The sequence below is a fragment of the Camponotus vicinus genome, unplaced genomic scaffold, assembly GCF_025532165.1.
Source record: "Camponotus vicinus isolate PSW18456_S1 unplaced genomic scaffold, iyCamVici1.0 SCAF_3, whole genome shotgun sequence".
Taxonomy (NCBI): Eukaryota; Metazoa; Arthropoda; class Insecta; order Hymenoptera; family Formicidae; genus Camponotus; species Camponotus vicinus.
Genome location: NW_028141967.1, coordinates 24,828,768 through 24,842,922, shown reverse-complemented (window position 1 = coordinate 24,842,922; position 14,155 = coordinate 24,828,768). Strand labels below are relative to the sequence as shown.

At 33.9% G+C, this 14,155-nt stretch overlaps 3 protein-coding genes across 5 annotated transcripts; 1 reads left to right on the top strand and 2 right to left on the bottom strand.

The window, feature by feature from the left end:
* Positions 1-597: 597 nt before the first annotated feature.
* Sh3px1 (sorting nexin 33-like protein SH3PX1) lies at positions 598-8,414 on the bottom strand. 2 transcript variants are annotated; one of them, XM_083093933.1, is made up of 6 exons: positions 8,045-8,414; positions 7,644-7,967; positions 7,257-7,446; positions 6,607-7,061; positions 5,824-6,519; positions 598-5,745 (listed from the first exon to the last, which is right to left on the bottom strand). In XM_083093933.1, exons 2-6 carry the CDS (start codon positions 7,656-7,658, stop codon positions 5,494-5,496), a joined length of 1,608 nt encoding a protein of 535 aa, XP_082950059.1. In that variant the 5' UTR covers positions 7,659-7,967; positions 8,045-8,414; the 3' UTR covers positions 598-5,493. The 2 variants fall into 2 exon arrangements, with proteins under 2 accessions (XP_082950059.1, XP_082950060.1); XM_083093934.1 differs by having other exon boundaries at positions 8,049-8,414.
* Positions 8,415-8,849: 435 nt separating this feature from the next.
* Positions 8,850-10,411, top strand: LOC145968475 (mitochondrial import inner membrane translocase subunit Tim29). Its single transcript, XM_083093964.1, has 3 exons — positions 8,850-9,130; positions 9,202-9,303; positions 9,422-10,411. The coding sequence occupies exons 1-3, from the start codon at positions 8,986-8,988 to the stop codon at positions 9,838-9,840; spliced, it is 666 nt and encodes a 221-aa protein (XP_082950090.1). The 5' UTR covers positions 8,850-8,985; the 3' UTR covers positions 9,841-10,411.
* Agbe (1,4-alpha-glucan-branching enzyme) lies at positions 9,874-13,554 on the bottom strand. 2 transcript variants are annotated; one of them, XM_083093930.1, is made up of 10 exons: positions 13,314-13,554; positions 13,032-13,201; positions 12,705-12,943; positions 12,410-12,619; positions 12,010-12,317; positions 11,714-11,914; positions 11,271-11,623; positions 10,973-11,157; positions 10,562-10,853; positions 9,874-10,478 (listed from the first exon to the last, which is right to left on the bottom strand). In XM_083093930.1, exons 1-10 carry the CDS (start codon positions 13,424-13,426, stop codon positions 10,474-10,476), a joined length of 2,076 nt encoding a protein of 691 aa, XP_082950056.1. In that variant the 5' UTR covers positions 13,427-13,554; the 3' UTR covers positions 9,874-10,473. The 2 variants fall into 2 exon arrangements, with proteins under 2 accessions (XP_082950056.1, XP_082950055.1); XM_083093929.1 differs by lacking the exon at positions 9,874-10,478 and having other exon boundaries at positions 10,491-10,853.
* Between the last annotated feature and the right edge of the window lie 601 nt (positions 13,555-14,155).

The following is a 14,155-nucleotide window of genomic DNA, read 5'->3' as shown; positions in this document are numbered from 1 at the left end:
GTATCCTGTACGTATGCATATATATACATTTTTTTCTCTCTACTATCCTTCATATATATATATATATATAGTGATATTATTATATTACACATAGGATTAACACATAGGATCTGCTCTGTGAATAGGATCCACTGAGTTAGCTTGAGCATAAACATATATGTACATTATTCTGCTAATATATTAATATATCGCATTATATTACACTTTTATTTCCATAGGATACATAAGGTGTACATAATGCACAAATACATGTTGAAACTCACATAAATTATCTTGTGTGCCTGATTTTAAGAGATATATATGAGAAACACATTTCTGTAAAGATAATGTCATAGCGATTATAATTATTTCCTACATGTAAAGACATGTAATGTTATTTTATTCTGTCTCAATTTGTGTGATGATTTAATGAGTTTGTTTTAATGTAAAGTAATGTTATTTTTAACAATTGGAATGTGTGCCATATATCGGAATTGTTATACGGTAATATAGGAGCTAGTAATTTTAACACGTTTTATTTTATCATTGTATAAACACAAGATTGGATTAATCAACGAGAAATGAAAGAAAATGTTATGTAAATGATCTGACTTCGAATCTATTTATAAGTCTTTATTATTTTTATTCGCAATATTAGTAAAAGTATAATTTCTCACAATAATAATTTTGCCGTATTCGTATCAAGACTGGTAGTCGCGAGGATCTTCTTCATGCAAGATATAAAAATGTACAATTGTAATTCGGAATGAGGAGAGTTTCATATAAACCACCATTCAATCTTTATTAAAAAATGAACTGAGCATGAAGCTTATATCATATAAATCACATTTTAATCAAAATACACATTTTGAACGCCTCATATTTACCAAAATTGTTGCTTGAATGAATATTATAGGCGAGTTTGATAAATTGGGATAAATATCATATAATGTAAACCGCTGTTCAATTGCAAAGCTAAAATATTCTTTACAAGACATATCTATGAATAAAAAGAGACGACTAGCGATTCCCGTGTTTCACAGTTATTAGTTATGAAAGTAGAACACTCGGAACACACACATATGACTCTTGTTAAAAAAAAAGATCCGAGCAAACAATGTAAAAAAGAAAAATATGCTAATTGCGCTTTCGAACAGGCTCCCTGTTTATAGTGTATACTCACTTTTTCTCTCGCAGAATTAAACTATAATATAATATAATCTCTTGGCATTATCATATTAGGCATCCGTCCGTACAGCGGGCACTTCTCGATGTAAAGGAATATCGTAGAAAATTATAGAAAAAAGAAAGCGTGCTGAATCTCGATGATGATCTTATCTTTGAAGATGCGTTGGAAAACATCGCTCTCTAGCAGTGAATTTCGTCCAATTAGCCATTTGGAACATCTTAGTATTGCAAATGTCATTTATTTTTATTTGCTTTTCTGAAGAAACATAATTAAAACACCCCGATTAATTTAAGTATCTTTACCTCGCATCTCGAGTTTCATGTTCTTGACAGTCTCTCGCAGTCTTAAACCTAATAACAACGGACACTTTCTACTTTACGGCCGTAGAATAATACTATTTATCTAACGGTGCAATGAACAAGCGATATAACAGTATATAAAATTATTGTTAATTCTGCGCTTGTCAAAATAATCTTATATACTAATCCAACTAAACTATTATTGGTGTCTTTCATTGTGTAAATTGACTTCTGAAGTGCCTTGGATGACATGATGATGGTACATTACCATACGTGCCATTAGTAGAGACTTTAATAGGTGCTTATATCACAGAACGTGTTCGAATATCTGTGTTGCGAGATAATGTTTTCTTTTTATCGAAGCTTGTAGATTATATTTAAAGCGCTCAAATGTATCAATGCGTAAGAAATGTACGTACAGTGCTCCACAATTTCTTGTACGAATAGGATATGCGAAGGATCGAAGATTGTCGTGGAGACGCACGCTGTACGTGTTTTTCTCATTAATACACAATAGATTGGTAGAGAATTAGAATTCTATATTAATGAGTGTAATTATTATTGCAGTAATAGTCCCTTTCGAACGTATATCTGTATTCTTTCGATCCCGATGCTAAAGTGCTCCGCGTGTAATCAACATCATGTCATCTAATAAGAGAGATTCGCTAGAATTCGTTTTACGCTAATAGACACGCACGTTGTGACGGCTCTGCGATAAAAATTCTAAAAAAAGAGAGATCTTTAAAACAGAGCTTTAGCTTGTATATTCAGAATACCGTGCCACACACATATGAACAAACATATCGGCAGGAATACTGTAAATGTGATGTAAAGATAAGCTGATCCTAAATAGCGACGAGAATAAATTGTTAATGCAGTCTTAGCTAAAGAAGAAAAAATTGTAAAGGCCAATCTGACTGCTGTGTGCATAGAGCGAGAACGAGAAAGGAAATGATAGAAGTAGCGTGATGTACAAAGTCGCGCAATGTCAAAAGTCTTTTCTTCACTCGCGGCAAAGATTCTTGACATGATCTGTGCGTATGTCATTCGTGTTATATTACCGAAACAATTTTCGAACTTTAACTAGGAAGCGAACGTTCTTGTCTAACGTTAACGCGATTGCATACATCGAGTACTAATATCTTCCTATCCTGTATTTTTCTCATTGTATAAGGCTTTTTGCGATCGTTATGCTAGAAAATGCAAATGTACCGAGTTTATGAATAATTGTCTCTCGTCGAGACAATTTTGCGCTCCCGCTCCCCCCGTCTTGTATTATCGTAAAACAAAAAGTTATAAACAAAGTATAGAAGAAAACAAAGAAAAGCTCTCTATACTATAATGAATATAATAATCGAGATAATTCGCGCGCCGATTTGCTTTCGCGAATCGATGTCGCACGTTGAAGAATATAATCGGAATAAAGATAAAATAGATTTTAAAATGTGCCAATGTGTTTGCAATGTCCTTCCGGTGACGTTGGATCACGCAGAGCTTATTACCTATTTGTTATTACGCTCGATTTGGCGATGTTAACGGCATATCAATACTGTCCTATCAGGCTCTGAAAGCTTAACTATGTAACATAGCATACATTCTTTATATACATATATTGCGGCCTATGTCTGAAAGAAAGCATGTAAAATAGGATGAGAGAGAGAGAGAGAAGAAAAATCCTATTTTGATGAATATTATTCCAAGTGTCTTACTTAAAAATATTTTATTCTTCATTACTGATTTTTTTTTTTTTTTAAAGAATGATTGGCCTTAGGAAAGATCGATGTATGCATATTTTGAGATAGACATAAGAGAATATTACAGCGAACGCGGCGCATTAAACATTTATCCTATATTTGCATGACTTATTTAGTTGTTGTCGATTATGCGTGATCATGTGATTGCACAAGGATGGGCGCTATTTTTTGTACGCGAGTTATAATTAGAAGAAAAAAAAGTGTCGCATATATACAATATACACGTGAAGTACTTTAGAAAGACTGTCTTCGCGCGCGCGCTATCTCCGAATGAACTTGGGACAATAGTTAGTTTGTTATATTTCTGTTGTTTTTGTACAATTTTAATCTTTCACGCATCTTATCGCTCGGGTCATCAAGCACAATGATTTTTCTCCCATGACGATCGAAATTTGTGAATTTCTTTTGATCTATATATTTGTATATACAAATAATATACACCGTGGTTAAAAAAAAAAGATCACATAGTAGAAGCGTAATAAGTTCATGATACACCAAGAGATATTTTGTTAATAAAATTGAATTGAATTGAAGAGAAAGCGTGGCAATGATAGGAAACGGTATGAACTGTTTATATGGTAGTTGATTGAGAATGTGATACAACTAATAAATGATATTTAAAATTCTTGACTTAATAGAACCGTTTATTAGAATCCTTTCCAAAAAGAAACTCAATAGAACCGTTTATTAGAATCCTTTCCAAAAAGAAAAAACGATTATTTATTCGACATATTTCAGTTTATTCTTCACTTTAGTTTATCTCTTGCCGAAATATTCTAATAATTTTGATTCTTCGAAATATATATTACATGTAAACTGCGTTGCTGGCAATATTTGTCAGTGAATTAATGGGAAATTCTTTCATCGAATATCATGTGGATTTTAGCGCTGCGATTGTAAATTCAAAACAGTAAACGAATAAAGCGGATCGATTCAACAAAGGATTGCAGTAATATTCCATTATTATTGAATGCACTTTCTCCTGTGTTTATCAATTCATGTTAATTAACAATATTTTTTGTATACAAATTTAGCCATAGGTATGTCGATTTATATACATATATGTGCCTATATGTTAATATGTATATGTATATATACATAAGCTCTTTGTACAACTTATTTAAATGCGATAACAAGAATGTAGCGTGTCTTGCACTTTGTTATTTTTCACTAACGCATTACGCATGCTTCTTATACTAAAAGTGTATAGATTCATGTGTCATAATTATATAAATAATAATGCGTTTTATTAGATCTATGTGTACAATGACTGCCCCTTGAACATTCCATAAACATTATGCGCAAACAATTTATCTTTTTTTCCTTTATGACATGCGCCAAACGATATATAAAATTCTCACTGCGATAGAATAAATAATTTTCATATTCTGCAGAAGAAAATATAATCCATATCAAGTTTGGCAAATACTTATCAATCTTACAAAGCAAAATTTTAGAATATACTCTATATTTAGCTGCTTTAAACAAATCTGATCTTGTCATATTATGACTTAAGCGTAATTATTTAGTGTAATTATATGTACATTTTCGATTTTGATTATTTTGTTTAAAAGTGATAACATTTTTGTGCTAATATAGAATATGGAAATCTCGATATACAATTTATTGTACGTTCCAAGCAAGATCAATAGACATGATTATCAATTTTTAATGATACACAACACACACAGATATGAATGTTTCTGGTTACAAAATATTATTACACTTACAACAATTCACATTGCAATATACAATGCTTTGCAATCAACATTTATAATAAAGTCGGATATAGATTATAAAATTTAAATTTATATATACATAATAATATCGGCAATATAATTCTCTATTAAGAAAAATTCATAAAAAAAACATTTTATAAAAATTTCAGAATTACATGTCGAGACATAATAAACATTGAAATTAATATCAAGGCAAAATATATTATTATAATTTGTCATAATATATCAATGATTATTGCATAACTGTATATCAATTCCAATTATTTATCAATCTTGAGATGATCACTTGACTATACTGACAATTATGTATAGCAATTTTTCAATTATTCATATTATCTAGTTTAACTATTTGACTGCTGTGATGTAATTAATACATATTTAATCTATGTACATATCTCACTGTGAAATTATGTGCATTTGGCATATTTATCATGATCGTACTCGGAGTACTTGTCTGTGAGCGATGATTTTAACCAGCTTTAGAGCGATCAGATTTTATATTACTTAGGCAGATTATGACAATTATTCGAGTATTATTCATCAAACGCATTTAACGCCTCCTGTAGTTTATCGACTATTTTTTGATAGAAGGTGATTTGTTCCCTGAGATGTGTCTTTACAGCTTTATTTATATGTACTTCGCGTTCCGTTTGAAAATGCGTTTCCTCGGCGATTAGCGCGCGGGCTATTATGTCAGTTCGATGTGAAAGCTCGCGTAATTGCTGTGGTTCCATCTTGTGTTCGCTGACCAATCGATCACAATCTTTTCGTTTTTGCACAGCGCTCTATAAAAAAATGAACCATTGATAATTAAGCTGTTCAAATTATACTTCAATTAATTGGACTGTGACATCGTAAAATACCTTATGAATGCTGATAACGTCCGGAAAATTGCTAATAATACCGCGATAAATATGAAACTTATCAGCCAATGGCTCCCAATCGAATTTGGGCTGGTCTTCGTACAGCTTGCCGATATCGTTGTAAGCGTCGCCGGTAGCTTTCAACGCGCGCGTCAGCTTTCCACGACCGTTATCATCTGCCTCCAGAGCGTGGCCGAGTGACGTAAATGATTGGCCAATCTTTTGGAATTCTCTTTTGTACAGTACTTGATGCTTCCTCGTTTGGTCGACCGCCACGGCCATAAAGTTCTTCACTGTCGAATCTAATCCGTTGATAAATTTACCGAAGGCATCCGTTTGAATCTCCATCTTTATGATGTCCAGTGACGTGTCCGGACACTGAATGGCGTTAAAGTAATTTACGCCTAACAGTTCGTCCTTTTCTGCCTGTCGTTTTCCCGCCTTCCATCGCTTTTCATCCGTACACGTGATAAAGTGCTCCCAAACACGACTACGCGACAGCACGGGATGTCGACATACGTAATCGACAAACTCCTGCAGCTGCGTACGTCGATGCTCGATAAACGCATTTTCATAGCGTCCGGATATTTGCTTGTCGGGCAGAGGTGGGATAGGAATGAAGCAATACTTTTCCTCTAAACGCTCGTGCAGCCAATCAAAGTGCTTGTATCTTCTCGAGACTTGTATGTTGTTGAACTATAATTAAAATAAATGTTAATATTAGAAAAAAAGCTTTACAATTCTACCTGAATGCAAGATAGAAGGTGCAACAATTTTTCTTACTGTAGGAGTTAGCTGGTAGACGATGAAACTTTTGAGACCCTTCAGTTTGGATTCCTTCTTAGGCGAGGTGACGACGCAACTATAAGATTCCCCGGTCGGCATCCACTTGCATCGGCCAACTTCGTCCTCTTCTATAAAAATTTTTTCGCTCTCAGGCACAGTCACTATTCTAGTGCCCATTAGGAAACTATCTTCTCCTGATTTGATCAATGTAGAAAACTTGTTATTTTTCTTTGGTACATTGGGTATAGGCCTGTCTGGTATCACAGAATGTATAGTATGCATTGATACTTGATCGCCATATTCGCTAGTACTATTCTGCTGTGGCAGTATAACTTGTGGCTGCTGTTGTTGCGTAGGTGGAACATAAGCCTGTGTTTGTCCAACTTCAGAATCGTCATCCCAGTCATCGTCCCAATAATCCCCAGAGCTTTGCTGGGATAATACCACAGTATCTGTATATATAATTCATATAATCCACATTTAAATCAATATCAGCAACATTATATAATTTTCCAAAAGTAAATGACTTATCTATCCCTTTCTTTTTCTCATCAGAAATACAAAGTTGTATCATAATAATAATATTGTTTAACAAAAACAGAATAACATAAGAAATATATTTAATTTTCATAAATAAAAATATGTACTGGAAGAGATTGCAGCTTGTTCGACCACTTGAACATACGCCGCTGGAAACAAGCCTGATTGTCCACTCTGATTAAATCCCTCGCACCAGCCATCTCCCACATTGTCTCGTATGACAGTCAAAAGCTCACCAGCAGTGATAGACAATTCCGCCGTTCCTGACTCACCCGTGAAGTCATACAGCGCTCTTACCTGGAGAAAAAAAGAAAAAGCAAAGAAAGAGCACATAAAATCGAATATAAAATCAAAGGAATTTTCGCTCAGAACACAATGGGAAAAGAAGAATTGCTCTGGAATTATTCCATTTGTTAACAGAATGAGTCATAACGATCGAGTTGATTGAACTCGAAACAACGTGTCTCTCATACCTCGGATGCGGATTTACGTACCTGGTGGCCCTCCATCGTGCACGATTGACGATTCTCAGCGAGTCGCGCGGACTTGAGTCCTTCTGCTGAGAAAATTCAAAAGCCGCCAAATTGCACCCGTCACATTCCTACTCTCGCTTCGTAGCCGTCATAAGCCATCTGACATTTGCGCGCTCCTACTTTACTGCACCTCGAAAGGCTGCTTATTGCTCGTATACTACCAATGTCGAACTGGAGCGGACTGTACACCGAGAACTCGCTCCTCCTAATTCTAATTACACTCTTCTACATTCCACTTTGTAAATTGTCTTCTCTCCTCTTTCCTCTCCCGCCAAAACCTACGTACTTATTTACCGATTCGATCGTATCAGCTGCACTCTCGTTTCGCTTTTTCTCGTCACAAAACACGAATATATACATACATACATCTATCTCGTTTCGAACAGATGTTTCATTCCAAGTACCGAAAGTGTAACGAGGTGCAGCTGAAAGACACGGATCTCGACATTGCTTTTTTTCACCGCTATCACAAGCTCGTCTTTTCGGTTGACAGGACACGTGAAATCGATCGCGCGCGATGAACGGATCGCAGCTGAATAAACATGATGACGATTGCACAATTGACGATGACAGTGCTGCTGATCGACAATTTTTTGCGAGATATTCGCACGGCGAGTCTCGTCTCGTCCCGAAATCGAGAACCGGCAAATCCGCGGATCCGCCTTCTCGGTCACTCGTTCGACGCGGAACAAAACTTTTCAAAACTTTTAATCGATGCTGTACACGCTTGTGTATGGCCGCGGATAATAAAAAGTACAAGATGTGTCACGTAAAGCTGTAATCACACGTGAGATTAAAATGTAATTTCACAATCGCACATGCGCGCGCACGGAATCCCTAATCGGAACACTGACTGCGGGTTGCGGTTGAAATTGACCAATCAGAACAAAGCAATTCGTCGGCCGGCTACTCTGATTGGTCAATTCCAACCGCAAGCCCGAAGGGATAACTTAACAAAACTAAAATTCCCTAGCAGATAGCCAATGGCCGCATTCAGCGGACTCAACAGTTGGGCAACATTACTAGATTTTCCGATGTAATTCGACGCTGATTGGTCGGACCTGAAAGTAGAAACCAATCATGTTCGATTGCTACTTAGCGGTTGAGTCCGCTGAATGCGGCCAATCCTTTCATCGGATTAATGCGATATCGCTTTAAAACTAGGAATAGCTACTTCGCACTGAACGCGGCTTACATAACCTATTATTTCAAACAACTAAATGTAATAATGGTATCGTGACTACAGTATTTAAATTCGTACAACTAATTGTTGTATTTGAAAGCTCTGTTAAAAATATTTAACATGAATTCTCAACAAATGGTTCAACTTCCCTATCGACTCAGAGCAGTTTTTAAATTGTTTACGTCAAGATTTAATGAAATTGGAAATAAAATCAGAAACTATGAAATGCCCGAAAAAATTAAAGGCACTTTTCTCGAACGTTGGGGTAAATAAGAATAGAAAGAATTAAGTGTCATATTATGTTCATGTAACGCAAAAATTTTTCTCGTTTTACAGCAAAATATTGGCATAATCTGTATATAGATTATAAAGATGTTGCGATTGATGTAGTCAAAGATTGCAGAGAACATCCTGTACGTGCTGCAATATACACTACATGTATGTATCATTCTTTGTGTGTTTCTCAAAATTATAATTGATTTGAATTATAATTGGTTTTTAAGACATATGTAGATAAAAATAATTTGCTTGTATAGAAAATAATTATATATTATAGTTTTAGGAGGCTGTTTTTACTCTAGTCGATACAATCCAGATGAAACTATGTTCCGGGAGCAATTGATACAAAGTAGTATAAAATTAATACAAGTGGGAGAACCTATACGCAATCCCGTTTCTGTACAGCATATACAATGGTTGGAACAATGTTACAATGAAGGACTTGTGAGGAGATTAAACTTGGGTATTTTGTCTCTGATCTGGTTAGATAATTATGATAAAGATTGTTCATTGTACAAGGCTGTCTGCCCTTACCTAAAACCACGATTTGTAACCTTCCATGAAAGAGTAGTGGATATAGGCTTTCTAAACAAATGGTGGTTATTAGAAAGAAAAATGAAAGATTATGATATAAATGAGACTGAATTTAGTGTGACACAAATTACAAATAATGTAAACATTATTTCAGCAACATGATAAATAAGATATATAAATGCAAAATTATATGAATTGTGCAGTTTTCACAAGATAAATATATTTATAATATAAATTAATAATTAAAATGGAAACATTTTACTTGAAGATTCAATTGAAAAAAACAGGTTTATTTTCTCATTTTATAAATACCTAAATGCAATTAATTTCTTTAACATTGAATAAATTTCTATTCAATAATAACTTTTCTAAAAGTATATTTTATAAAATAAGAATAAAGAAGATATATGTTTTAAGAATAAAGAAGATATATGTTTTGACATACAAAGCTTATTCAAAATATATTCAGAAAATTAGAAAGTGGAATAATGAAAAGTAAAATAAAGATAACTTTTGAATAAATTAAATACATCTCAGCCTCTTTAAACAATAAACTATATAAAATATTTTAATAAAAACTGATAAAAATTAATAAACTGATTAAAACTAATCAAAATTGATTTGCATTTTTTCAGGATTTATTACATCTCTTTATATGCAAGTTCCAATTTAATTGTGTAAATAAGTTTCATAATTTTATATTCTATAAAAATATAAGATCTTTCTCTTTTCATTTATGTATAATCTATTATCTATATTATATTGTCTATAATTTTTGGACAAGCTTTCCATTTTTCATTCTATAAAATGGCTTATGAAAATTAAATTGTTTATTAATATTATTCGCTATAGACAATATTAACAAAATATATTTATGCATTACCAGTTTGTGCATAAACGATAGCTGTACGGCACGGAATGTAAACCATCGTCTTGTGTTGATATGCAGAAAACGGTTCCGGTTGTGTAAAATGTTGTACATTTGTATCTACACGACGGTGTCCTCCAAATTGTTCATCGTCGCTACATAAAACAATCTTGTATGTTCCTGGATTTTTCATACCAATTGGATAATCAGCAAACGATTTGGATGGGTGAAAATTGAAGACAAATGTTAAATCAGCTCGATCAAATACGATTACTTTGTCATCTTCATGTTTCCAGCTTACATAGCCCTATAAAATTAATATTTTTTGTTCTCACAAGTTACTCTAATTCTTTAAATATCTTTCAATTCTTCAGCACTGAGTTTACGCAAATAATAAAATGTAGTGTAATGTACAAAACTGCTTACAGGATGAGCATGTAGCCATCCGTATTTCTCTTCTAGCGTATTGATCGCGCGATCCCAATTATTCATATATTTGTACTTGAGTGTATCATCGTCCACTAAATTCCACTGACGCCTAGCGTAATGAAAACTTTCTCCATTTCCAATCCTTGGAAAATCCAGCCATTCGGGGTGGCCAAATTCGTTGCCTATTAGACACATTTTTATTGAATATCTTTATGCTGTTATATTTTTTCTTGATACATAAATTGAATATATTTTGAAAATATAATCGTGCACATAAAATTAACTGAATGATTACCTATAAAGTTCAGATAAGCTTCGCCACCCAAACCATGCGTTATCAGCGTGATTAGATTATGGAGGGCAATGCCACGAGAGATAATGTCACTGTGATCACTAAGTGTACTCATGTGCGTGTACATCTCTTTATCCATGAGCCAAAATGCAATCGTCTTATCGCCCACGAGCGCCTGATCGTGAGACTCGCAATAAGCGACCGTCTTCTCCATCCATCTTCGATTAGACAATGTCCAGCAAATTTCGTTCATCTTCCAATCTTCATCTTTGGTATCTTTTAATAGTTTGATCCACTTATCAGGAATAGCCATGGCCAACCGATAGTCGAATCCTATTGCACCTTCGGCGACTGGCCTTGAATATTTTATCAGTTATAATATTATTATATATTACATTCAAATTTTTATTTGTTTCAACTTATATAAATTAATATATGTTTCATACCTGCAAACGCCTGGCATTCCACTAACATCTTCGGCTATCGTAGTAATCTCGGGATATATTTCGTGCAACATATGGTTAGCGATCATTAAGTAGACTATACCCTCCACATCAACATTCAAATTGTAATATTCATCATAATGACCGCTGAAACCTTGTCCTAAGCCTCTTGAATGATACAACATCGATGTAACGCCGTCAAATCTACCAAATATTCAAACATTTTAATAAAAAATTACGGAGAAGTGTCACAAACTTTTTACAAACTATATAAATCTCTTCTCACAGAAAATAAATACCTGAATCCATCAAAAGCATATTCCTCGATAAACCAACGTAAATTGGACAGTAAAAATCGAAGTACTTCATATTCCCCATAGTTGAACAATCTACTGTCCCATAAAGAATGCTCGCCGCGAGAGCCAGAATGGAAGAAACATGCATCTGTACCATCGAACATGTTTAGCCCATCTAAAGTATTCTTGGAAGCATGCGAATGCACCACATCTAATAAAACATAGAGACCATGTTGATGTGCCACATCTATCAACTCTTTCAATTCATCCGGAGTTCCGTAACGAGACGAAACAGCATAGAAGGAAGTTATCTAAATTAATTTTAATAAGACACATTATAGAGTTGATACTTGCAGATTTTTATATAATTATTTAGAAATTTATTCTATACCACTACATATACCTGATATCCAAAACTAGCATAATACGCATGCTCCATTATTGCCATTAATTGTATCGCATTGTATTTTTGCCTTTCAATCCGTGGTATCACATTTTTGGCAAACTCCAAGTATGTGCCGACCCGCCCCTCTTGAGTAGCAATTCCAACATGACATTCATAAATTCTCAAACTTTCTGGTTTTTTTGGTTTAGGATGCTTAAACTTGTATACCTGGAAAAAAAAAATATAAATACAAATTTTCTTGCTACGTCCTAAATATGTCAACACATTTATAATTCTAACTATATCTATATACACTTTCTGGATGCCATATACGTTGTTTAAAAGTAGTTCCTTCTGATTTTGGTGGCTGTACTACGTAATTCGCCCAAGGGCTCAGTCTTTCAAGCAATTCATTATTATGATTTTTTATGATAATTTTTACTTCAGATAGATGCTTTAAAGGACAACTACCATCTGCATTCGGAGGTAAATTTAATTCCCATTTTCCATATTCTAATTTTTTGTATGGTGTAGCAGTTTTATTCCAATTATCTTTATAATTATATAGAAAAGAGAGTCATATTAATCAAATCAAGACTTTTATGATGTTAAATTATACATAAATATAGCTTTCTCTTACTGAAATCTCCAGTCAGAAATACTTCCTGTGCACCAGGTGCCCATTCTTTTGCAATGACACTATTATCATCTTTAACATGAATACCAAAGTTTTTGTACGCAGTTGTAAATTGCTTCAAGTCTCCATCTCCTGCTTCTATTTTTTCAACATTATCCTTAAATAAGGCATACCTAAGGATAAAACATTATTATTAAAAATAACTACGAGAAGTCTCGAGTTATTACGAGTAACAAGGATAAAAATTACGTAAATGTTTACATAAATTACTTTAAACATAAATACCTTCGGCGAATATCGGTTTCATACATCCTTAAATAGGGATCTCTTTCCAGAAGAACGTTTATCTCTGGAACCTCGACTTGCGAAGGATCCATGCTGGACCATTTTCCTCCCATATTTTTGTCAGACGACGTTCAAACACCAGTTAATGGAATCGACAACGCAATTGAAACAGAAACCGGCTAGAATTCAAATGACACATCAAGGTGATCCCTTCCAGGCCTGCGATCCCCTCTCTGTCGCGGATGACGCGACGCGTCCGCATCTTGATAGAGGAAAAGACGGAATAGGTCCAACACAAGTAGCACATACGTGTATGCAGTATGCATGTATCATAGAAGTGTAATAAATTTAATGTTATCTCGTATGTTTATTTCTGCGCTTTCAGGCTCGGTACGCAAGAACGAGTATTATAAATAGCAAGAAACACACATAAACACAATGCCTTATCTCATGATTGACTATTATTTTCGGGATTTTAAACATTTTCTAATCAATAGCCAATTGCGTAATATCATTACGTGATATTTTATCTGTATTTTCTGAAATTCTTTCTATCAAAAAAAAATAAATGTTAGAACCTCAAGTTCAAAGATGATTGATATATTACAAGATAATTGCTCGCATACATTTTTTCATTATATCTCAAGGAAACATTATTTCCGGATTTTTAAAAATTAAAAGGAAATAATCTCAGCGAAATATTGGAGTAATTATAGCAGTGTAATAATTTTATATGCTGGTTTTATAACTCATAACATAATTAAAATCTTGATAGATGAATTCTTCTTGCCAATATGGCGGAAATTTGAAATAAATATAATTTTACAATTTCGATATTTGAT